Below are 26,956 nucleotides of genomic sequence, written 5' to 3'. Positions count from 1 at the left end.
CTCCTGGGTGACCACATGCATCCCTTCAATTTTTTCTGCCCTATGGATGAAATTGGAGTACACCAACATGATAACTGCTTCTATCACAGATCTTGGTTGACTATCATGTGGTTCGAGAAGCATTCTGCTGAATTTTCTTGCTGAAATAGCCATTGAAGAGCCCTGACTATAATCCCATTGAGTACATGTGCACCACTCTTGAAAATGATTATTGTTGATCACCATTTCTCATAACTGATCTATAGGAAATAAATTTTAGAAGGTGCTTGACAGAATATCTCAGGAGCATTTCCATAGACTTGTTAAATGTCAAGAAAAAGCACTTAAAATGACATGTGAAACAAATGCAAGAATTTGGGCAGTTTCACATATGATTATTATTACTGCAGTTTAAATAGAATGAGACAGTTATCACATTTCTCTTTCCAAGTTGCTACTTTAAAAATATAAACTCAGTAATAATTATTTCTAAATAATATATTTTTTAGCTTTGGTTATTAGTTATTATTAAACATTAGTATATAAAGGCTAACTTAGATGTACTAATTCACTATATTTCATTTTACAAACTAAGGAAAAACAGTGATTTTACATAGAAATGAACTAGGATTTGCTTAGCATTAACAGTTCAGACTAATCCATTCTACAAAGTGGAAAGAAGAAGGCAGACAAATTATTAACTTCATTTAAACAACCCAACAAGAGTTTTAACATTACTTAAAATATACTTCAACTTTTATTTATACTACTGGCATCACAAGGAAAATATCCTGATAGCATTCTTTCCATTATTATATACATTCAGCCTTGTTTTATTATGAATGGCATTTTTTATTAGAAAATTAGTTACTAGATAAAATTATTATAGTAATAAAAATTTAATGAGTAAAATATCAGTTTCAGGCTCCTCCATTCACTAAGAGGTACTAGAAAAGGGTAGAAATTGATGAAGAATTTCTTACACATACAATTAGTAGCCCTCTACACAAAACTCATGGGGAACAATTTAGTTTTTGCTAAGTGAAGCTAATTTTATGGCAATGCCAAATCTTAATAGCATTTTCTTCTCAGGCATCAGAAGATTTACAATTAAATAAATAAATAATAATAATAAAATAAATGAAATTTAAAGAAGAATAAAATTTTAAGAATTTAAAATGATAAATAAGGAGAAAATAAAGAAGATTGTGTTCTAGCAACAATGCCACAGACTTTAACATCCTAGCTTCCTAAGAATGACAAATATTTTATCTACAGGAAAGTTAGTGATAAAGCGGTTCAGAATTTTACTCAAATCATTAAATATAATAAAATATTTTAAAGCTTACAATACTATGTTTACTCGTGTAATAGTCGCACCCAGTTTTAAAGCAGAAAATCGGCAAAAAAGTACGATATTCTGTAGTACATTTTCCCGCATAACAGTCACACCTAGACTTTCACAATGAAAAATAGGCAAAAAAAAAAAAGGCTACTGTTATGCGAGTAAACATGGCATATTTATAATATTATATAATAAACATTTTCTCTGTATCTTTAGCTTTTCTGCACTTTTTTAATACAGAAATAGCTAGATATAATTTCTTTTAGTAATTTGCACAGCCCTGAAATATACGAGATGTATTCAGAAACTAAGTATAATTTTGAAAAAAAAAAAAAAAAGTAAACAATTTTTTCGAATCCAATTTTATTTTTACATGAAAATACATGTCTTAAACTATTTTTCAACATAGTTTCCGCCAATGATCAAACACTTGTCATAGCGGATGACCAGTTTTTGTATACCATCATCAAAGAAACTTCCCACCAGTTTCGATAACCACGACTCCACAGCATTTTTCGTGTCATCGTCAGATCCAAAGCGCTTGCCACCAAGCTCGCGCTTCATATGCAGGAACAAGTGATAGTCGGACAGCACCAAGTCCGGGCTGTATGGCGGGTGATCGAACTGCTCCCAATGAAACTGTCGAATTAACGATTGAGTGACACCAGCAGTATGGGGCCGAGCATTGTCATGGAGCAACACAATTCCTTTACTGAGCATTCCTATTCGTTTGTTTTGAATGGCACGCCTTAGTTTTGTTAAAGTCTCACAATATCATGCCGCATTAATGGTTTCACCTCTAGGAAGAAATTCAGTATGCAAAACGCCTTTCCCATCTCAGAAGACAGTGCACATGATTTTTTGTGATGACATTGTCACTTTGAACTTTTGTTTTTGCGGAGAATGAGTGTGTCTCCACTCCATCGATTGATGTTTCGATTCTGGTGTGAAATGACACACCCAAGTTTCATCACCTGTCACAATTTGGTTTAAAAAGTTTTCTCCCTCATCACTGTACCGCGTGAGAAATGTCAGGGCACTACCAAGTCGCCTTGTTTTGTGAACATCAGTGAGCATTTTTGGAACCCATCGAGAACACAGTTTGGCAGTGGTGATAATTCAAGCGGTCAGACACAATTTCGAACAAAACAGTACGTGAAATTTCTTGAAATGCCTCTGAAAGAGTTGTCATTGTGAAGCGTCTGTTCTCATGAATTGCTTCATCAACTTTCCTTACCAAATCATCGGTGACAACAGAAGGCCGACCACTTCGAGCCTCGGCGTGGACATTTGTTTGACCTGCATTAAACATTCTTAGCCACTTTCTCACCATTCCATCACTTATCGTGTATTCACCATAAACTTCTGTTACTTGACGATAAATTTTGGCCAGTTTAACATTCCTCGCGTTCAAAAATTTAATCACGGCATGAATCTCACAGTCAGTGGGGGAACTAATTGTCTTAAACATTTTGAATGTGCACAGCAAACTGAAAACACAACATAGAGCAACCAAAATAGCAACAATTGAAAGTCAGTGAACAAGAAAGACTAGTGCACATGCGCGGGACACCTACCACAGTGCTAGAATGAAACAGTACTTAGTTTCCGAATATGCTATGTACCTTTCAAAAACATACAGCATATTGTCGCAAATTCCTGTAAATAAAATATTATTAGAAAATGGTGTTTATAGCACTTAAAAAGTTTGACAGAAGAATTAAGTTGCTGTGTTTTACAATCTGAGCAAATGCTCATATAAGCAATCAACTACAATCTCTTCACTGCAACCACTACAAAGTTTCACTTTCAATAACCACCAGTGGTATTCAGAAGTTTCTGTACGTGTACTACAGTCAAAAGTTGTTAATTCGGACCTCAAAACTAAAAACTTTCTGCGCATGCGCCGCGTTGACACATGTGCATAGGCGTTTACGCGTAAGACCTTTTACGACTGCGCATGTGAGCGTGCGCAAGTGCAGAATACGTTTTCGCGTGCGCGTTTTATGTATAATGGACGTATAAGCTAAAATTATCTAATTATCTATTTCAGTTAATGTTGATGATTGCGTTGTTCCTTAATCTTCGAATTGGATCCGGCTTATTATTTTTTGCAGACTGTAAGAGCAATTTTATAAAAGTAAGTTTAAACTTTCGATTATATCAAATAGAATTTCCGATATGTATTTGTTAATATGTAAAGGATCTAAAGTGAAAGTATGTTTTGAAATCCGAAATCTGTTTATCAATTTCACGCTGCTCGGCGGGGGAAACGCCGCGGCGGGCCGCGTAATGAATTTGAAGTTGATCTGTCAGCACTATCCTTATCTTCAGCGCAGATGTTTTTATTTTATTTGGCTTATAATTCCTTACCAAATGTAGTATTTCATTTCGATATGCTCCCTCTTTGATATGATTTAAAACAAGTTCCTCGTCATTATAATTCGCTTCCGATAGCGAAGAAAAGTGACAGAGGTTATTGAAAACGAAAAAATTTCGATTGACAAATTAGTCGGTGTTCTCGACACAGCAATTATAGGTCTTGAACAGCGGAACTTTGTAACTGAACAAGAAATTATGTCTGCTCAATAGAATTAAAGAGAAAGTATTATCATATGAAACAAAGCAAAACTTAAACAACTTACATTGAAAGAAATGTTTAATAAAGTAAACAAATAAATATTAAGCTTTTTCTTTTTGCAAATTTTGATACCCTTTAGATCGTAATTGATCTTTATTTCATAAATTACGGTTTCATATTTTTAATTTTAGAATTTCTGCATGCCATCTTACGAGATTTAAACTGATGATCTATAATCCGGAAAAATGGATAATCCGGAATCGCTGAAGTCCCGACGAGTCCGGATTAACGACTTTCGACCGTACTTGTAGGATCCCAAAATATCTACTGATCTAGCATTTTCTAGACAGAAATCTAAAATCTTGACTTTGGTGGGAACATGACCCGCATGCCTTTATAATTCAGCTGCAGATGCATTTTTCATCTCTAAGTTTGAATTCATAAAATTTTACTCAGCAATTCACAACTAGTCTTTTCAAAATGCATTTGATTCACCATTTTATCCATTATTAGCTTACAACAATAAAAGTGGCAATAATTTGCTGTTTTTTTCAGATCATATCTAACCATTTATAGTGCTCAGCAATATATTTCCACAAGTTTTTTTTCTTTTGTGTATGTGGAGTGTATAACATCAACATACTCTGACTTAACAGAATTAAGAGTAGGTTTTCACCGTACGTACCTTCCGCAGATCTGTCTGCACCTGATTCTGGCAATTCTTCTTCACCTGGCTGAATGCCTCTGCCACGAAGCGTAGGTAAGTCTAGCACTTCAGGTACATCAATTGAAACATCTTTAATCAGAAAGAACAAAATAAATGAGAACTTTGATGAATTCAATTTTGTATGAACTGACGTATACATACATATGTTTTCAATTCTTTGGATAATGTTCTCTTTGTTTAACACTCTGTGTATGACACAATTTGGACACATTCTGGTTCTGAAATACTTTGCGTTTTTTTTTATATTCTCTATCTTCATATATTACTATTCACATCTTTATAAACAAAATTAGCATAATGCAAAAATTTTAATGGTTTTTTTCCTCTTAGTTTTAAAAAACACATGTACGCTATTTTCATGTGACCCATTACAAGATGGATTTCGCATCCAGTGGAAACTACGGTAGATGTATGCAAAGGATTAAAGGTAAAATTTTGATTCGAATTTTTCAGCGAAAGTATTTCACTATTGTTTTCAATTCTTTGAATGGATTTAGTTCTCTTCATTTAAAGGAGAATTTTGATTAGAATTTACTTTGTTTTTCCTTGCTTTGAGGAGGGGTCAGAATTTTCGGGTGACCTATTATAATTAAAAAACATAGAAATGGTTCATCGGCTAATTCTGGATACAGAAAAGCAAGCATTTTTGTGGAAAAGAGATTTTAGCGTTCTTCCTCCTGGTGAAGTGGCATTGAAATTGATTGAATTCCTCTTCCATTATGTTCTTTTTCTTTAAATTTCGTTGATTTTTTTAATTGGGGTATTGCTTGTTTGAAGTGTTTTAATTTTAATATTTATTAAATTCTTTTTTGCATTTATAGGACTATTTGAAATTTATTACTTAAGTATTTCAGTTTTGGTCTTCGAAAATTGGTCCTAAATTTTTTACTTTATGTCTTTATTGAAAATTTTTTCAGCAGTTTAATGCCCAAAAATACTAGGCTTTTTTGAAAAAATTGTTTAGCCATAGAGTAAAAAAAAAAAAAAAAAAAAAAAAAAAAAAAGAGGGGTGTAAAAATTGTAGAGTTTATCCATTCTATAAGTACATAAACTTCCAACTATCTCTCAGTAGATTATTCAAAGAATGATTTGAGATATTCTGGAAGAAATTTAAAATTTTCAATACAATTAATCTCACTGCAAGGCTTAGAGGTTAGATTATTTGAATATGGCGAAGCCATGAGGACCAAGAAGTGGGTTGCCTTTGCAGAAGATTTTCTAAGGAATGCTGGCTAGTAATCATGTGCTTTGTCTTTCCCTTCACCCCCCCTTTTTTTTTAAAGTTTGGTTATGTTGTTTTTGTATACTAATTCAGACCTTATTTTAACCTGTAACTTAGCCTGATAAGTTTCAAAATAAATCTAGAAAGACAACCTGTTTTTAATGTCTTCCATTCCGAGAGTTCAGCGATGTCACACATATTTGCTGGTGACAAAAATCAAGAATTTTTCAGTACTGGGCTAGGTACAAGGAAGTTGTGAAGTATTTCACAAACTTTTTTTTTAAAGGGAGAGATTCATATTTTTAACACCTTTTCAGTTTATGAGTTGCCATCTCATGTTAAGGGTATTTGTTTCATTTGTACATATTTTTTCAGTTTTTCTTTTATTAAAAATTATAGAAATAAAATAAATATGCTATACGTGTAATAGAAATCCTACTTTACTTCTACATAAAATTCTCTCTTTCTTTCACTAATTTTAAGCCGGCAGTACTGCAACATAATAAGGCACATTAAGCATAGTTCACATGGTGATTTTAAAATCATACCAGGTCTAAGCCTAGCTTCATTGCTAAACAATTAGACCGTGATATATCACAATAATTGGTTTAAGGTTTTTGTCTAAATGTTCTAACTTTCTGACTTTATGACAACGTGATAAAAGAACCACTTACATGTTGTCTTTCTAGATTTATTTTGAAACTTATCAGGCTAAGTTCCATGTTATAATAAGGTCTGAATTAGTATACAAAAACAATATAACCAAACTTAAAAAAAAAAAAAAAAAAAAAAAAAAGAGAGAGAGGAGAGGGGGGGGGAAGGGAAAGACAAAGCAGTGAATACTAGCCAGCATTCCTTAGAAAATCTTCTGCAAAGGCAACCCACTTTTTAGCCCTCATGACTTTGCCATATTTAAATAATCTAACCTCTAACCTCTGCAGTGAGATTAATTGTATTGAAAACTTTAAATTTCTTCCAGAATATCTCAAATCAATCATTCTTTAAATAATCTACTGAGAGATAGTTGGAAGTTCATGTATTTATAGAATGGATATACTTAGTCTAGAATTTTTACATTCTTTTTTCCCTATGGCTATATGTATATAATTCCAAACAATTAAAAAAAAAGTAATCATGCCTAGTATTTTCATGCATTTAGCTGCTGAAAAAATTATCACGAAAGACATAAAGTAAGAAATTTAGAACCAATTTTTCCAAGATAACTTTTTGAATGTACTTCAACATTTTAATATCATAAACCACAAAACTTTATGACAACAAAATCTTTCTCTGAACAATGCCTTATGTAGAAAGGCCTAATTGCTGAATATTTTTATTCTGTTGCTAATATAAATAAAAAATGAAAGCAATTTTTTTTAACATTTTAGCATTCTACAAACAAATTTTCTTCAATTATAATGGAAACTTAGAATGTGATTTTTAGTCCTTTAATACACATCTGTTTAATGAATGCAAGGAACCTTGACAGAAGGTGCAAGTCCCTGCTAATTAAACATTATAGTCTACATCAGCAATTCTCAACCGGTGGTAAACAAGAGAAAAATACGTGGTACGCAAAGAGGCAAAGTATTTTTAACTATTAAATTCAAAAATCTCACGATGAAAAAGAAGAATTGATAGAAATTTCCTGTGATCAAACTCTAACTGTAGATTTAAAAAATCACACACTCGTTAACTTTTTGGCTGAATAGTAAATTTTTATTCCCTATTTGTGTAAACTGTTATTTTTCCCAACATATTTGCATGAACAAAGATTTTCTTCTATGTTATATTTGAAAAATAAATACAGCACAAAACTGTGGATCCTAACTTGCGGTTGATACTAAGATCAGACAAAGAAATTGATCTCTCTTAAACAGGCCCAAATTTCATGCTAAATTTATAATGAAAATGGTAAACAATTTTTAATCTAATATATTTTATGTGTGCACATTTAATACAAATAGCCAATTGGCTGTGCAAATGGCAAAACATATTTTTTAAAAATATTTCTGTAAAGAAATTGAAAAATAATGATTGTAAAATGTAGTGGCGGTACAAAAGGTTGAGTACTGCTGGTCTAGATCAAGGAAAACTACTATTTACAAATATATTGCATCTGATTAAAAATGGCAAATGTAAAATCACATGAACTAAAAATGTGACACATACTTGAAACTCTATCAACATTTAATGTTTAGTTAAGAGTATCTCTTGAACAATGGAGAAATAATTTTAGTAACAATTTGCAAAAAAAAAAAATGTAGGCTTACTTTACATAATATGCTTATGGAAAAAAAGAGGGAGGGAGATTAGGCTAATTCATTTAAGTAAAGCACAAGACTTGAATAAAATACAGTTATTATTTTCATTTGCATATTAATATTACTATTAGTGAATCAGATATTTTTCCAAAGAGAAATATATCCACAATGCATTGAATTAAATAATAATAAAATTAATTTAAATATACAAAATATTACTTCCAAAAAATGCATTAAATTACGATTTCTTTTAAAAAATAATTTCAACCTGTAACTTCAATGAACTATATTTTCAACTTTTATGCAGGTTATTTATTATCATTAATTAGACATTAAATAACAAAAATGATGACAATTTAACAGAATTTTCTTAATGGCTTATGTACTTCAAAAATGGTTTTTTTTTTTTTTATTATTTTATTTTAAGGTATATATATATATATATATATACACACACACACTATATAGAGAAACAGAGAGAGAGAGGGAAGATAAGAAGTTACGATGTGGTAAGTAAAACTGAAGGCAAGAAAACTATTTCTTTCTGTTTCTTGCACACATTTATAATCAGATTCAAATGATTATTTGTGCAGAACACAAACATAAGATACCTAATTTTTTTGGGACCCAATCATCACCAATCGTAAATTTCTTCAAATGCAACATCAGAAAGTCTGGAAAGGTATGCAGTCGAGTTGTCCTTTAAAATAATTAAAACATTAAAAAAAAAAAAAAAAAATCTAGTGAAATATAAGAAAACTATTACATAAATAAATCAAAATATAACATTATTATACTGAGTGCCTACAAATGGAGCAATTTCTAACATCTGTAACTATAGTATTAGATGTAATTGTTTTAAAGCTGTTTTTTTCTGCCAACTACCACAAATGCACATTAGTAATTAAGGTGGCATACTTGCAACCCAGAAGATTTTTTAAATGACAAAAATATGCTTTGCTTTTTGTCTTATACAGAAGGAAACAATATTTTTTAATAATAAATTAATTTTAAATAGTAAGTAATTAATATCTGAAAATTCAGTTACTAATTCTAAAATTCAAATAGTACAAAAACAATGACATGCTAAAAGCAGTCCTACTATTTGTACCTTTTAATATAAAAATATTATTTTAACCAGTTTTCATACAAATGCTAAGAACAGAAGCAGATTTTGCTTTCACTAAGAAGAAACTTCATAATTTTGTTCATACAATTGCCATGTAGGATTGCTTTTGCTAATAAGAGTTTTTCTAATGTGTCATTACTAATACTGGACATAAATTCAGTAGGTGTAGTAACAACACTGAAAATCCTCTCACACTTTGCATTTCTATGGGGAACTGTCAGAATGGGTCATATTATTCTAGACAGTTCACTGTTCTATCAGCCCCTTTTATCTTTCTACTGAAACTCCACTGGCTGTCAATCCTTGTTGATTTTATAACTTCATATCCAAGTTTTCTAGCTGTAAACTGCTAAACTGTGACTACACTCCTTGGAGTTGGCTGTTTAACAACTGATAAACTGTGACTACAACATCAATATCACCATCTTTCAAAACTAAATGAGTCAAACTGAAAATCTATTAAAAAATATCCTATATCAGAAAAGATGCGTTAACTACAGAAGAAGCACACTTTATCATTGATTGAAAATTTATATAACATGGATTGGATTGGATTATTCAATAATGGCAAAGCACATGAGGGCTATTTGCCTAAAGGGAGGGATGCCTTCGTGGAGGACTTTCTAAGGGAACTGGCTTGTATGCACGTTACACATGGGGAAAACCACGAAAACGCCCATACAGCCAGCCCATTTGCTGGATTCGAACCTCAGACCGAACTACCAGTGTTCAGTTTCTCGGCCGCTGGTGGGCTATATAATATGGAATGACATACTTTACAGAAGTAGCATATTCCACTTCTTTTTTACGTGAAAATAAAACTTTTTGTCTTCTGAAAGTTTTTCCATTACTTTGTTAGTTGCAGCCCCTATAACCTAAGCATCATCTTTCTTCTGATTTCCTACTTTACCTTACATCATATCATATACAGAATTAGAAGACAAAACAAAGATTGGTTTCACAAATTTTGATAAAAATGTATTTAAACAGATCAGTAATCATCGATTACAAAACATGAATTAATAGAATTCCGCTTTGTAGAGTTCTGAAGAAAATCATAAACATTCACTTTTAACAAGATAAACTTGCAGAAATAGAAAAATATTTCCCTTGTCGAGCAATTTTTTGTTATTTTGAGAGAACTTTACAGCTTTATGCTTATATTTTATAGTATTATTTTGAGAATTGCCAATTAAATTGCTCACAGGTGCAGAAATTTATTTTTTCAACATCTATTTTTAACAGTGAAAGTAGTAACTTCACCTCCATTTACATTAGGTATTTCAAAACTTTCAATAAATAAATAGCCTTTTATCTTAACTTTAGAAGCATTTACTTCTTCCTTAAAAAACGTAAGAAGTGTGTTCCATCGAATGAGGATTCTGGATAAACATTTCTCAGATAACCAGCATGTACATGTATGTTTAAAAATTTTTATTTCAGGATTATGCAACTGTTGGAATTGTTTCAATTTTCCCTTCCTCTTAGAACTCTTTTAATGATAATAGTAAATATTAGCAATGTATTAATTTATCCTTACTTATATGCAAAGAAACTACCCTTTTTTTCAGCTGCTAAATTTAGGAGGAGACAGAAGAACTTCATAATTTACAAATCAATTTCTAAGATTTCTGCAGTGCCATTCTTCAACGTAAGTGCTAAGCAACATTCAGATGAATTTTATTTTTTTTGGAATTTTAACAATTGGCTGTGCTATATTACAGCCTGTTGAATTTCCTTCTAAAATGGAGACAGAAAGTAAAGTAAATTTCTGAAGACTTTGGATTAAGAAAAGAAACAACACTCGGATACAGTTTTGCATCAGTTCATCTATAAAAAGGCAGAATGGAGCTGTTTTAATGCAATTAATAAGTAAAGATTTTTTTTTTTTCATACTTACTTCTTCAACAATTGTAGCCATTTTTGTTCTAACACTTGAGTATTTCTCAGTGATTTTGCTGTTGGGAAGAACAGTCATTCTGCATTAATGACTTTTTGGTCCCTTGTTTTGAAAGACAAATTTAATTTTCCATTTTTTTTACATAGTTTACGTTGTCACACATATTTATGAATGTCGACCCTTTCCCCAGGCAAAAGCGGAAAAAGACAAAGACAAACGGTGCACTTAGCAAAATGTATTACATTTCCTTGATGATAAAATAGAAGGAAAGTCATCTTTATAGAAATTTTGAAAGGAACATAAGTATTTTACCTTTTTTTGCAAACATTACTAAGGTAAAAGATTACAATTTCTTAAACTATTCCTTGAAAGCAAGTGAAATTCACAGCACGCAGTGGCAAAATGAATGAAATAACAACCTCAATCTTGCTTCGTGCTCATGCCATATAGCCCCAGTGGCCCTTGACGCTCATTGGAGAACTGGAATATGATGCTTTCGGACACACATGCTAGCAGAAGCGTGCCATAATGTCTGACTGAAGAAATGATATTTGTTTTCCTTTAGATGTAATATAAAGAAAAACAAAGCATTTTTTTTTTGGATGGGAAAAAAAAAAAAAAAGAAAAAAAATGGAGTATTAAGCTAAACTACATAAAATTCATGAGAAATTTTAAAAATAAGAGAAAAATGGGGGGAAAATGTTGTCAATTGGCTTGACGGGAGCACGGTTGGAAATTGGGAGATGTCAGCTCTGAAGATAGCAACTAATAGCAAGAAAGTATACCTGCTGATTGGATTTCCTGCTAAGTCATTCAATGACAGGAGCTTACAGTTCACTTACAAAATTCAATAAAGATCATCTTGTGAACATTCTACATACAGTAGTATGAACAATTCACAACATGTAAATTAGCTTTGTAAGATGTAATAACAGACTTATCCCCAGTCTCTGATGAGCTAACTGAGCATATATGGCTCAGTTTTGCACACATTTTCCAAACTTCAATGCAGAGAACAAGAAAGGAATTTAATATTCAAGGAGTGAACACACATGAGATTTCTACAGAAATCACTAAAGCAGATGCCATACCAGCACAGTCATTGCAATCAGTAAAATATAAGGATAAAGTCATTTGCTTTAAGTTTGCATTTGATTTCAAGAACATGATGACAGTTGTGATAAATTTCTATTTAGTGACGAAACAATTTTTTTCTTATGACACTATGAACAAATGCAGAATACAGATTCCATGCTACTTTATTGAACTTATTTTTTTTTTTTTTTTTTCATTTTCTGAAACTTACCGTTTTTATGTCATCTAAAAATTTAGGGTCTCCCTTTCTATTACTAAATAAACAATTTCAGAATATATATATTTAGGCACTTTTTTTACTGAATAAACAATTTCAGAATATATATATTTAGGCAGGTTTATCAAATTGGCTTAAACCATGGCTAGAGACAGAAATAGTAAACTATCTATTCACTAAATGGTATTCTGTTCCACTTTAGAATGCCAATTAATTGCATCAGTTGATAGTTTATCAACAATTGCACTTATGATCCCCATGTTCCTCTGACTTAACCCTATGGAAGCTTCACATGGCCTATTTTAAATTAAAAGTTTTTCTACAAAATTGTACAGTTACTTCATGATATGTTTAGTAATACATACACAACTCAATGACAAGAGCTCCAGTCATCTGTACTTGCAAAGTTTAAGTTTCAGCTAGGAGTAGAACATATGATCTCATTATTCTATTGCAGCTACTGCATTAATAAAGCACATGATCATTCTTTTAATGCTTATAAACAGGATATTGCTTTACCTCCTTTTATTTCAGACATGATTGGCCACATGTACTATCAGTAAAGAGGTAATGCCTAATTCACAAGTTTTAGTTATGCTGTGGAGCCACTGTAATGATGCTAATTACGAATTTGGACCTCTTTTTCTATAATATTTTACTACAGTGGTATATGCCCCAATATCTTTTAATACACATTTGAATGTTTGTTGATAAGGTGTCAATGAATGCAACATATTCATTTCACTAATATATAGAAACAAATTTTGTTTTAATTATGAAATTTAAAATTTAAATCAACTATTTGAATATTAAGACAGGAAAACACAAACTGAAACTATCATTTCACAAAATAGCTGCAAGCAGTCATTTTTTTTCTGTTACATGTAATCTATAATAAACACTTAAAAAAATTACTGAATAGCATTGCATTACCTTTTGAAGACGGGATGGCCATTTTAGTGGCCATAGAGTCCTCTCTTTGAAAAGACGGGGTTGTCCACTTTAGTGGCCATGTCTTTTTCCCCCATTTTACACGCTGAAAAGTGGGGGTGAAATGTCAAATTTGACGTCCCTAGGGTTTTAACCACTTATCTCTTTCAAAGGTCTTCCTTCTGCGACATAGATGCACCCCTCTGAGAATCCATTAAACTACACACAAGAATCTTTGTTGCAAATAGGAGGTGATTTCTTAAAGGGGGGAAAGCATTCAGTTCAAGATTCCCCGTCCTTTGGTAGCTTTTATTGCTACCAAAGCCCCGGCCTCAAAAGGTTAAACATCCAGCCATGATTATAGTCAAATTAATTTATACTGAATTAGAATAGCTACTTATTAATTGATAAAACTTACTTATATGCAACAGATTTAGCTTTCAGTGCAGTGCTGTAAAAATCCTCTACTTGCTCTACAGCAGAAAAATTTTCCAAACAAGCATGAAGAGGTATCCTAGGTCTTACAATATCATCTGGTTTCCTAGTTCATTTAAGAAAAGTGTATTATTAAATTTAATTGCAGCATAACTTTTGTAAAAATTGATTTCATATGAAAATTCACACATCTGATTAAAAAAAAAATCTATCCTTATCATATGAAGACGTGTCAAAATTTGCTAAAATAAAAATTTAAGGATATGCATATATATATATTAAAGAATAATGTAAAATGAAACTTACATTCTATCACCTCTAGCAAGCACTTCTGCTTTTCTTGCTTCATATGCTGCTAACTCTTCTAGAGTAAAAAGATACAATATAATCAATCAGAAGAGCAGAGTTTTGTAATAATATGCATATCTAAAAACTATTAAATTAAGAAAATTTTACAGCATCATAAAGAAATGAAAACAAATATTAATTGCATGGCTGATGACAAAAACGTTTAACCAACATAAACTAATCCTGCACCAAAGGCATAAAAATCATACAAATGAGATCATGAGAATCATTTATCTCTTCCAAGCATAAACAGTAAGAAATAATTCATCTCCTAATGAAATCACATGAAATGCATGCTGACAAATGTTACTGACAGAACACTATATCAAATATCACAAAAAATTCAAAAATCAAGCATTTCAGAACACAAATAAGCTATAATGCTCAGGAATGCTTTACCATTCCCACAAATCTTTATGATTAGAACACTTTAATAAAGGTGGGTAAGTACTGGGGAAATTAGATAACCAGCTGAAAGAATATACAATACTTTCATATAGCAACAAAGTGATATATAATATATATATATATATATATATATATATATATATATATATATATATATATATATATCTTAAATATGAACATAAATGGCAAAAAGATAAAGGTTTGGTTATTTAAAATATTTGTATCAGAATTTGTTTCAGTAACATTCAAGAAAAAAGAACTAAGCTAAAATGGTTTCAATATAAAAAAACCAGACTACCATACAAAACATACCTTTATTGGTAGCAGACTCCAAAGGAATTGGAAGAGATAACAAATAGTCTGTTCTTGTTGTATACTTTACTTTCCCTGACTTTACGCATTGTAATCTCTCTTCTACTTGAAACTTTAGAGAATCAGAAGGATTTTCCCTACTTCGTGAGTTTCGCTAATTTAAATGATAATAACATATTACAAAACATATTCGGTAACAAGAAACAAAACAAAAAAACTTGATTAGCAAAATAATAAAACTACAGAACGATATTTTTCTGCCGTATTATATCATGTAAAATTAAAATAAAACACATTTATTACTTACCTCTATAAGGCTAATAAGATGCAAAAAAAATTCTTGTGCATCCTGCTGCCGTTTTGTAGAGAATTCAGGATGACCATGACCTACAATAAGCTTGAACATATGAGGCTTGATACCAGGTAATTCCTAAATATATAATGCAAAGAATTCATATGTTGTAAATATAATTTATTTTAAACTATTCATTATGGTATAAATAAGCAGATGTGTGATCAAGGGATTATTATAACCATGAAAGAATAATATTACAATGAAATGAGTATTAAGAGTCCTTTATAACATGGATGATACAGTGCGAATGCAAACGAGTTATCAAAGAAAGGTAGCTTTCTCTATGCACTGTGTTTGCTGAACACAACTTCCCAGCTTATTTCAGAAAAGACTATAAAGAACAATTTTAAGCAGACCAGTGTTCTAATAAATGATGAAACAGAGAAAGCTTCATAAATAAAACATCAAAACTTATATGAATTATAAGGAATTTAATGCTTGGGTGAATAGCAGCATCAATCACAGAAGATACCCGCCAGTTGTTTTCTGAAACAAATCCAACTACATCATGTGATAAACTTTTTGATGATGATGATGATGGACAAAGGTCACTGTATTTCCCACAAATGCTGAGATGAGGGATGCTATACAAATATTAAGGGCACCGTCAAATAATTTGCAGACACATTATTGATATGAAGAGTTAGTTCATGAAGGACTTTTTACACAACAATCACAAATAAACAACTATTAATGACATTTCCCACCAAATAAAATGGTGTGAAAGTAGGTATTTATGTTTCTACATATATCTGTATTAAATTAATTAAATTCCACTGATATTTTGAAGGAAATTTTTCTCATTGCATAATGTTAGTAAAACAGTCCACGAACTATTTTGATAACATTGCATCCTGATCATACTTAGTGGTGATGACTGTAGGTTTTGTTTATATATATATATATATAAAACTTGCAAAAGAAAATACATTCTGAAAGTGCTTTACACTGAAATGAAATGAGAAATCGTGATTTAAAATAAAAGGATTCCGCTATAAAGAGACTGTATTACAGCATAAAGCCTTGCTTTTTCATATGAAAGACAGCTCCATGTTAACAGGTTTGAGCAAATCCAAACAAAAGTCCTAAAAAGCAGTCAAATGTCTACAAATGATTTACAGTTTGAAGAAACTACCTCTTCAAATGCCAAGTATAGCAAAGGATGGGAGGGGGAAGACTAACAAATATACTGGACAAAACGTGGCTATAGCATTAACAGGTGAGCAACTCACCCAGTGCAGTTAAAAGTAGCAATGCAGGCAGGCAGAGATTGAAAGATGCAGATTTGTAATAGAATATGCATGGGAAAATGTTGATAGGGGGTGGTAATGAGATCAGCAGGTGAAAGCAGCTTCCTGATGCAAACTGAATTACATTTATGCATTCTGACACACTGCTATAGGAACATAAGCTTGTTAATACACATTTTATCCTGAAGTATTCTGAATGAAAATGGAACAGCTGCTCAAAGGATGCACAGAGAATGATACCATGGGGCCAACTGTCGAACATTTTAGCATTCACCACGAGCAGTGTGAGAATGGATCACTCTGTGCCTGCAAGCATGATGTCCACAAAGGATGATACAACAAAACTTCCCCAATGGATCAGACCTGGTGAACATATTCTTTAACCACATGATTACCAGATTTGACATGCGTTCCCCTCCACTTTTGAGGGCCCACTAACAGTATGATCTAAGAAAGTCACACTAAGTCCTATGAAAAGCTAATGACTGTCAAGACCACCAGTTTTTGTAGGAAATGTGTATGAAATGTTGGCAATCTTTTCCTGATGTATGCCAGTCCATGCACTACTGCTGTGAATCTTGTATGATTGTGGTAGTAGTTGCATTTTTTAGTATTTATTGCAATAAGCTGAACTGTTAAAATTTTTGCTGCTTTTGATTTTGGTTGTGTTTGATTCTTAGCTGTTGTTTATGGAAATGGTGTGTATAAGCACCATCATTATACACACCATTTTCACACACACAGTCACTAAGAAAATCTGTTTATTTTAATCCCTTTATATTTTTGCCAGGTATCTTTGGATCACTCTGTATATATAGAAAGACAAAGCTAATTTCCATCTTCACAGTAAACTTCTCAGTAACAAAGTAGAATTACAGAATTTGGAAAACTGAAAATTTTCATTCATTGTAAAAGATGCCAATTCAATCACACAAGTTTACAGCTGTGTTCATTGCTAAACACAGTTTGGTGAATTTCTACCATAAACATATCACCTGCTGGATCTTAAGTTTGATATCTAGTAAAGCACAGCATTTTTAGTGACTGATGGAAATGGGTGAACCTGAAAGCAATTTACCCAAAATAAACAGATGGTTCTATTGATCTACTGTTACATAAGTAATTTGTGCTCTGAAAAGCAAAGTAATCTGATTTTCTGCATTTTTCTCTAGCGTAATAAAGCGACTCTTATTTTTACAGTAGCAAATTTTAGAAAATATTACTGTTTCCTTTGAACACAAAATTCCCTTCTTTTAAGAATATTCATAAAAAATATGAAGTTATCCAAATAAACAAATTTTCTTACTCAGCCATTTAAAATATGAACTTCCGATACATATATTATGTATGTGATATGTACATAAAATCACATCTATATGAAAAATAATCAAAAGTAATAAAATTCATAATTTAATTTGAAATTATTTTAAATTAGGAATTATCACAAATTTCATTATTGTCAGTAAATTTAAAAGATAACTAATGCAAGAAAATTATATACATCTGTGAAACCTTACTTCACCCTTTATCACATTATTAAATGAAAAATTAATGCAATGGCAAAACCTGGAGTTAAAACAGCAAATATCTCATGAACATAATAACACATACCTCTACTTCCTGATCCTTTGTTGATCCACTAGGTGGTTGTGAATATTCACCACTTAATAACCCATAACCAAGTTTAGCCCTAAACAATATAGAATAAAATCTACAGAAATCCTTAAATAATTTAATGTTACAGAAATATAAAACAAATTTTAAAATAACTCATAAATATTAATAAATACATTAGCCACTGAAAATGTTTTATTCTTTAGAATAATAGTTCTGGCTATGGCTCTCATATCTCCTTATTTTAAAGCATTACAAAATAATTTGTTAACTCAGTCTATGAAGTAGTCAATTATTGGTAAATATGTATTATCCTCTTGATTGTGAAACTATCAACAAACTGCGCAATTTAGCGCCAGTTACAAATAAGCATGATGTAACAACACACTCATAAGATATCACTTTTGTTTGATGTAACCTCGATTGATTCTAGATAAGCCACATTTTATTTTTATGAGGAAAGATGTAAATTAACTGTTATTGTTGTATTTTCCCCTTGCATTTTGAAAAAACAATGATTAAAATTAGGGTACCTGCCTCCTACAGAACAGAGAGAAGTAGATTACTTTTAAGGTTATGGAATCCTATCATAAAAAAAGTGCATATTAATGGACACAATGAATCTGGCCAATAAAACAGTAATAGATTGGAGCAATTACCTGAAGGAAATTTCTACTCAAAATATAGCTTCTAGTAAAATTGGAGGGTGTTCTAACTAAATAGTAAAAATCGCTGCAAGTTTGACTTTTGAGCTGTTTTAGAATTAAATAGGAGGGCTGACTTTAAAACTGTAGTTTTCTTCTACCACATCAAGTTGTTTCTCTACATCTAATGTGAATGTCCCCACTCTCCAAAGTATTGCACATGGATCACAGAAAAACTACTGCTCTCCTATTAGTTGACATGAACCCTCTGATCAGTGCTGGGTGAATGGTGCAATAGGAGACTGACAGGTGCATATTTGTCTAGACTAGTTCAGTTATGCTGACACACTGTAGTGAGAGACTGTGTGTCGCTCCGATATAGTAAAGCGTATTTCAACGTGGAAGCCGAGCTCTTGTTTGTATATAAGGTTAGCAGTATTTAGTTTTTATTTATATACGAACTGAAACCTTTCCTTATGTCTGCCTCTGCTAGTTTGTGTCGCACGTGCTCAAGCAGCCCTGTTTTGTTTTGTTATATATGGGGCATTTTACCATTCCCAAATAAAGGACAAACAGCAGCCTATTTTGCCTATATTAAAGTGAAAATTAGTAATCACGATAAATAATACGCTCCTCACAAAGTGTGCAAGCAGTGTGTTGAGAGTTTACAGATGTGGATGAAGGGAAGACTTTCTAAATTTTTATTTGGTATACCTATGACTTGGCGAAAGCCCAAAGATAACTCAAGTGAGTGTTACTTTTGTATGGCAAAAATGTCAGGATATAATAAGAAAAACAAATGTAAAATAGAGTATCCTAGTTTGGCTTCAGCTTTACTCCCAATGCCTTACTCAGTTGAACTCTCAGTGCCAGTTATCAAAGAATTAGCCTCTTTGGAAATGCAGGAATATGATTCTAGTGAATGTCGAACTGACCCCAAAGCAAATATTTTGAAATTTAAGAGGATTCTGTTCATAAGGGATTTGACCAGCATGAGTTGAATGGTTTGGCATAAGATTTGGGACTACTGAAAAATGCTTTTAGCTGTTAGCTTCACGACTGAACGAGACAAACTTGCTTGAAAAAGAAGTCAGGGTATCCTATTTTCAATCAAGAGAAAGTGTGTTTCTGCAATACTTTTGAAGTGATGATGGATGATGTATTCCCATAACATACATGGTTTAATGGAAAAGTTAGGAATTTCAGCCTCTGATATAACTCAGTATTCATTGATAGCTGAAAGTGGAGCTTGAAGTAAATACTCCTTTACAATGGAAATTAATTTGGTTTGTTTTCAATAGGCCATTCAGTTTGTTTGTGTGAAAAATATGAAGACATAAAGAGAGTCATTGATTTGTTATAATATCACATGCACCAACGGATCATCTGTGCTGACCTTAAAATGGTTTGTTTCCTCCTTGGCCAACAATATGGATAAACCAAGCATATCTGTTTTTGGTACATGTGGTAGAGTTCGTGAGAAGCACTGAGTGTAGTTGAATTGGTTGCCAAGATCTAACCTGAGAACCAAACATTCTACACATTCTGGCCACTTGTAGACATAAAGAACATAAAGAAGAAATTTGTTAAAGCTTTGCCAATTGAATGGGATTGTTTCAAGTATCTTATTTCAGCATTTCCTAGCCTGTTATGTGAAAAGATAAAGGCTGGTGTGTTTGATGGTCCACAGATTTGGCAGCTTCTTTAAGATGAACATTAATCAAAACAATGACATAACTTCAAAAGAATGCTTGGTTGGCATTCAAAAACATTGTCACAGACTTTCTAGGAAATACAGCAGCACACGATTACAGCAACATTGTCTAACAACTTTGGGAGAGCTTCAAAATGGTTGAGCATGATGGCTGACTAGTGTTGGAGCATCAAGTAAGAATGTTCAGAGATTCAAACTCCAGAAAAAGCCATAAGTGGAAAATTTTAGCTTAATATGCATGTTTACCATTTGGTGAAAACACTTTCCTATTTGTATGAACAAAATTTAACTCGCAGTAACTATATATAGCCTTTCTATGAATAAAACTATTCTTTGTGAACAGTATATTTGGCAAGTTTTCCCTTTATTTAGGCATATTTTGTATGACTTTTGAGACAAAGAGAAGGGATCTTCTAGCTTAAAAATTTGATGTGATAGACAAAAACTGAGATTTTTTTTTTTAAGACTGAGAAGCCAAAGGTTAGCCCAAAACAAGCGACAGATCTAAGACAACAAAATTGCTGTTCCCCAGTGTTGTTTATTAGATAAAGAAGTGCCAGTTCCTTCAGAATTCCAAAGGAGTGAATGGCACAACTTTAGTGGGTCTTGGTAAGCTTTCATGGTTTGATGGTAGCCAACTTGCATAGTCAATGGGATAAATATATAAGTACCAAATTAATATATGTTCAACACTAGTAATTTATATTCAGTGAAAACATGAACATATATCTTAAAAAATTTTCCAAGCTTCCAGAATTATATTTCAAATTATTACATGGTTGAGCAGACCTCTTAAAATGGCGACTTCTTTTTTAAGTTATTTACTTTTCATACGAAAACAGAAGTCTCTAAAAAATATTAAATTCATATAAATATAAAACTATTTTATTCTGAATGTTAAACATAATTTTCATAATACAAAAATATAATTTTCAATAAAAACTGTGCAGTAATAATTACTTTTTAATTTAAAAGTCTGCATAGAAAACCTTCATATGTTTGTGGATGTAAAGAGACATGTGTAGTTGAATTTTTTGCTATGAAAACTATTTTATTTTTCAGCACTTTTCCATTCTGATAAATCTGCACAGCACACCAACTACTAAAAATAGTAGAGAGAAAACCCTCATCAAACAGTACAATTCTGCACTTCTATTTTAGCTGATCGATCATTAAAATCTAAATTATATTTTTCAAAAGAATGACTTAATACATATTTTTTACACTTGCAATTAGCATTAGAAAGCATATTTTCTTAAAGCAAAGCACACTGCCCTTTTGGTTCATGATTTGTATTTCTGGGAAAAGTTATAATCAATATAATATAAACATAAAAGGTTTATACAAAAGCAATCTTTTCTAAACCAGCATATCAATTACATACATCAAAATTATTTCTGAATATCAGACTCGGTAAAAACAAAACAAATAAGATGCTCAGATTATATTTTCAGTGACAACTATACAATGATTATATTTTATATTTGTTACGGTGAAACACCGAAATCTGGAGAATGTCAACATTCACGTAGTCGCTTGGTGTATGTCCGAAATATTTTCCAAATACTCTTATTTCTGACTTACATCGGTGAATGTCGACATTCACCATGTACTAATGGTGAATGTTGAACATATGAGAATATTATATTTCCTTCTCCGTAATTCATTCGTCAAAAAATGCACTTGAAACTCAGAATAAGAACTTAAAATACACAGTACATTCAAAATGAGAAAGGAAAATAATAGAAGTTATAAACTTACCAAATTATGTGATTCAAATCTTATTTATTGCAACAACTTAAACTATTACGACACTATGAATTGCACAAGAGGCCCTTGCTTTTACAACTGCATTTATTTGTGGAACACTTCCTTTTGGAATGGCAGCGTGTACATATAGTCCTCTCTTTTCGACCTACACCAGAGCATATCTGTGATTGTTGACATACACCGGTGAGGGTCTGAATGTACAAGAATGTAAAGAAATATTCGATCTTTCACCGACGTATTTGGTGAATGTTGACATTCTCCAGTGAAAGTCCACATTCTCCAATTTCGGTCTTTCACGGTAACATATTTATATTTTATAATACCTCTTTTATAATTAAATTTGAGTTATATTTCAAAATCACAATTTACATTTAATTGCCAGACAGCATTTAAAAAAAATATAAATTTCATAAAATTTTGGAAATCTTTTAATTACAAAGCAATTTTAAGCAAATATTTTACTACTCAAAAAACAATGTATCATAACATATCAAAACATAGTTATTTGTATTTTAAATATAAAAGGAATGGAAATATGCAATGGAATATTGCAAGAAAATGAAAAATATTTCAATACTCACATCTGCACATTAAAATCTTTAGGAGCATTGACATAAGGAACTTCACCAAATATTCTGTTACAATTTTCATAATAGCTGTAGAAAATGCAATTTTTTAGATTCAATACAAATCAGAACAAGTTACCAAGTGAGCTAATACCCAAATAAGTTAAATGACAAGTACTTTAATAGTCACAGAAACAAAATTTTGATATAAATTTTGAATCCTGTTAAAAAAATTAAAGCATAAAAAAAATTACAGGAAAAAATATCACTTTTACTTATTTTTTATAAAATATAATGATAACAACTTAATGATTAATACATTTATATATATTGTTAAAAGCAAAATCTTATAAGCGGCTAAAGTGTGTTTTGCCGATAGTTTATTGTTACCACTCGGAAAAATGAGCGCGGAAATTGACGTTTCCGCAATTTTTAATTAATATATCGGCTGATTAAAGTCGTACAAAGATGAGAACGGTATCGATGGATTCAGAGAATTTTTTGGAATCCAAAGATACGCGTCTCGAATTTCAACTCGGCGCCGTTCCTTGGATATTCGAGAAAAAAGAATTTGGCACGTAGCCAAATCCCTCTAATAGGGAAAACCCAAGAAATAAAGTGGAAAATGTACGGAAAACGTAGGGGAAAATTAATTTTTAATTAATATTTCGACTAATTAAAGTCCCAAGAAGACGCGAATAGTCAAAATGGCGTGCGCTTCGTTAAGCCCGGGAGACAGCTGTTTCGGAGGAGATGATGTTACTTCACCCCATATATATATGCGGCTTAAGTGTCTGTTTGTCGCCGATAGTTTATTGGTTGCTCGCGTAACTGTACTAGCCAATGGGGTGAAGTTGTCACGGCACAAGGTTGATGTTTCAATTGAGACGTAGACAATTTCCTGTAAAACTTGCCTTTGCTATGACCATCAATAAATCTCAGGGTTAAACGCTTAAGCGTGTTGGCATTATTTTACCTGAGCCAGCATTTGGACATGGTCAACTTTATGTTGCCTGTTCAAGAGCTCGTGAAAGAACGGACGTAAAATTAAAAATAATTGATGGTCCTCTGCAAGGCGAGCTAAAAAATGATGGAAAGATCTACACAAGAAATGTTGTATACAAAGCGATCTTTGACATGTGAATTAACATTTTATTATTTAAATCACCTTTATTTATTGAGCTAGTGGTGGCTCTTAAGAAATGTACTGCCAGTGGTTTCCTTCATTGAACTCTACTTTAATCAATTAAGCAAATAGAAGGGGGAAACCCCGTGGGGCAGTAAGCAAAGGGGCGTCCTCGCCGCCTGCCCTGGATAATTCAGTTTAAATTAGCAGACACTTTTGCACAAATCATTTTAATTACAATTTATAATATCTAGAACAGCGGTCATTTCATATGACCAGCCGGCTTTCTAGTAGTATATAACTCAGGTTCAAAAAGAAAAACAATTACAGTCACCATTACAACAAATTAATGTCTAAGAAAACTACATGCTATTCATGAATCCATAAAATGGATACATAAATTTTGCTTCATACTGGGAATTAGTTTCAATTCCCTTCTTTCATAATAATTAAATTCTATAAAGAATAGTAATTTTAGTAAAATCACGTAGTTCTATAATTATTCCATTCTTGATTACATAAATGACTTAACAAGTAGATATCTAGTGGGAAAGAGAATTTTTTCCCTAATAACTTCCTCTTAATTTATTAAATTTTGAAAGTACCTCAGAGCTAAATAATTATGAAGCAAATTGAAATCTGATAAATTATTTCTTTTGTCACACATTCAATCATAGAAGTAATACAATAAACTAATGAAATATAAATGAAAGAAAACTTCAGATTAAATTTTTACAAATTAAGTTTAAATTTCCACTTTATTTCCTTTCTCACCTTAAAAATTCTGAATTCTTATAATTCAGTTATAGGAAGAATTTTATTATTATTTAGTTAAAAAAAAAAAAAAAAAAAAGAGAGAGAGAGAGAGAGAGAGATTTAAGGAATCTGGATGTATACATACCATTTCTGAAAATCTGGAATGTTGAAAATGACTTGCATAATGGAATTGAGGTAGCAAGAATTGCCTAAATTTGCCAGACCTGTATAACCAGGACCATATAAAGGAACTAGCTTTGTTCCAGCTTCTTGAATTATAGCCCATTCTCCAATGCGCTGGTTCATATCAATTTCTAATTCAACCATAGATTTATCTGTCTAAAATCAAATTTATTAGTTTTAATAATATTAAAATTTCACAAAAAATTTCATTAATACCCACACACTTTTACACAAGAATTAACAATATGATGTTATGAACATGTTTCTACGCAATACCAATTATCTTCATAAAACTATTTGAAAGATGATTCCCCCCTCTCGAGTTTCTTAAATAATAAAAATGGAACATTCCCCCCTTTTTAGGCACAATCAATTAATCGTATTTAGATAATAATTACCTTGTTGACAAAAGTGTTCGGGTGATACTAGGCAATTTTGCACTATTTCTTGTAGACCTTGCTTTGCATTAATCTCCTAATAATGCTTAAGATATTAAAATAAATAAGACTGCATAATGCCATTACATGTATAGATGTGTCCACTACAAATTTATCTTAAGAAATCTAAGTGTAGGTGTTTTATATTCTGGCACCCACAGTTATCATCCTCAAGCACAAAATGTTGCATATAAATACTATTACTTGAGATCTAAAAAATTACTATGCTCAATTTTTAATTCTTTTCACTTTGTCACATCAGATACATTTCAAGAAGCTGAATAAATAACTGGCACATCTTTGATATCTTTTGATGATCTTATGACATCAGTAATTATCACTTTTTTGGGAGGGCAGGAATTCTACTATGAAGCACTCATTTATCTTCTTATACAGCTGTATTTTTTAAAGTATTCTGCTCATGTTTTACTGCAAATAGGCTGTATTTTCTTTAGTTTCTCTCCCCTCAAATTCTTTATATAAATCTGGATAAATTGCTTTCTACAACTATTAAAATTGATACAACCTCTCCTTCCTATTTTATACATATAAGATATATTTCTGAACCAACTATATCTAAACTTCAAGATGATCAGAAATAAAATTTTACAGAAAAAATTCTTTTGTTTTTGCTTCTTAACTTACACCACCAATGCTTATCCATTTCCAAGTGCAATGCTATGTTGTACATGTTCTTGAACTATTTTTGAAAAGCCTTTTTCCATGCCTAATCTTCACATTTTATTAATTTCCTATTCACTTTCTAAAGAATAAACAAGGTTTCTCTTACAACTACTTATTTTTCAACTCTCATGCATTGTCACAAACTAAAAAATTCTGCAATGGCACTTAGTTAATGAGCAATATTCCCAGCTAATTATGAAAGCAATTTTAACAAAATGAAGAAAACACAAGAAAATTTATGGATGAATGATAATTTAAAGACTTGATGAATTTATTAACTTAACACAGATTAATACAAAGCCGATTCGAAAAGTAAGTATCATTTGGGTATTTATTGATGAACAATAATTTAAAGATTTATTATTGTTATAAATCTGTGTAACTGTAATTTATTACTTATGTAATTTATTAACACAGATTAATAGAAAGCTAATTCAAAAAGTAAGAAAACATTTGGGTATTAAAAAAGATTAGCAATATGTTTTCATTTATATTTTATTAAGAAAAATCTATACACCTTAAACTACTTTAATAAATGGAAGTCACATGGATCTAGGTCTGGATTATAAGGAGGGTGTCAGAATGGTTATCAGTGAAATGAATAAAGCAGCATCGCTATTGCGTGTGTGATCATGGATTGTCATGCACGAATACAATACCAGAAATCAGTATTTCAAGCCTTTAGTTCTGTATCACACACTGTTACTTCTTCTTTGACTCACAGTAAGCTGTATCATTGATTGTTATGCCTCATTCCATCCAGTCCACCAGCAAAATTCCTTAACAGTCCTAAAACACAGTGTACATGATTTTTCTTGAAGAAAGAGGTGGCTTTATTTTCTTGGGTTTCAGGAAACCAGTATGCCACCATTCCAGTGACCATAGTTTTGTTTCAAGTGTCTTGCGACAAATCCATGTTTCATAGCCAGCGACAATTCTTATTTCAAAAAATCATTTCAGTCTGT

At 31.5% G+C, this 26,956-nt stretch overlaps 1 protein-coding gene across 1 annotated transcript in view; it reads right to left on the bottom strand.

Moving 5' to 3' along the window:
- The window catches only part of Usp5 (ubiquitin specific protease 5), a 66,109-nt gene that overhangs the window by 8,712 nt on the left and 30,441 nt on the right, over positions 1 to 26,956 (bottom strand). The window contains exons 8-16 of the mRNA XM_035365526.2: positions 24,833 to 25,026; positions 22,821 to 22,895; positions 18,109 to 18,187; positions 15,200 to 15,322; positions 14,893 to 15,046; positions 14,131 to 14,188; positions 13,808 to 13,930; positions 8,730 to 8,818; positions 4,591 to 4,701 (exon numbers count right to left, since the gene is read on the bottom strand). Of these exons, the coding sequence (XP_035221417.1) occupies positions 4,591 to 4,701; positions 8,730 to 8,818; positions 13,808 to 13,930; positions 14,131 to 14,188; positions 14,893 to 15,046; positions 15,200 to 15,322; positions 18,109 to 18,187; positions 22,821 to 22,895; positions 24,833 to 25,026 (1,006 nt within the window). The remainder of the gene's footprint in view (positions 1 to 4,590; positions 4,702 to 8,729; positions 8,819 to 13,807; positions 13,931 to 14,130; positions 14,189 to 14,892; positions 15,047 to 15,199; positions 15,323 to 18,108; positions 18,188 to 22,820; positions 22,896 to 24,832; positions 25,027 to 26,956) is intronic.

This window comes from Stegodyphus dumicola, chromosome 1 (assembly GCF_044657685.1).
Source record: "Stegodyphus dumicola isolate Sdum_Otavi_A_Nest chromosome 1, ASM4465768v1".
In the NCBI taxonomy this organism is placed as follows: domain Eukaryota; kingdom Metazoa; phylum Arthropoda; class Arachnida; order Araneae; family Eresidae; genus Stegodyphus; species Stegodyphus dumicola.
This window is presented reverse-complemented; position numbering and strand designations above follow the sequence as displayed.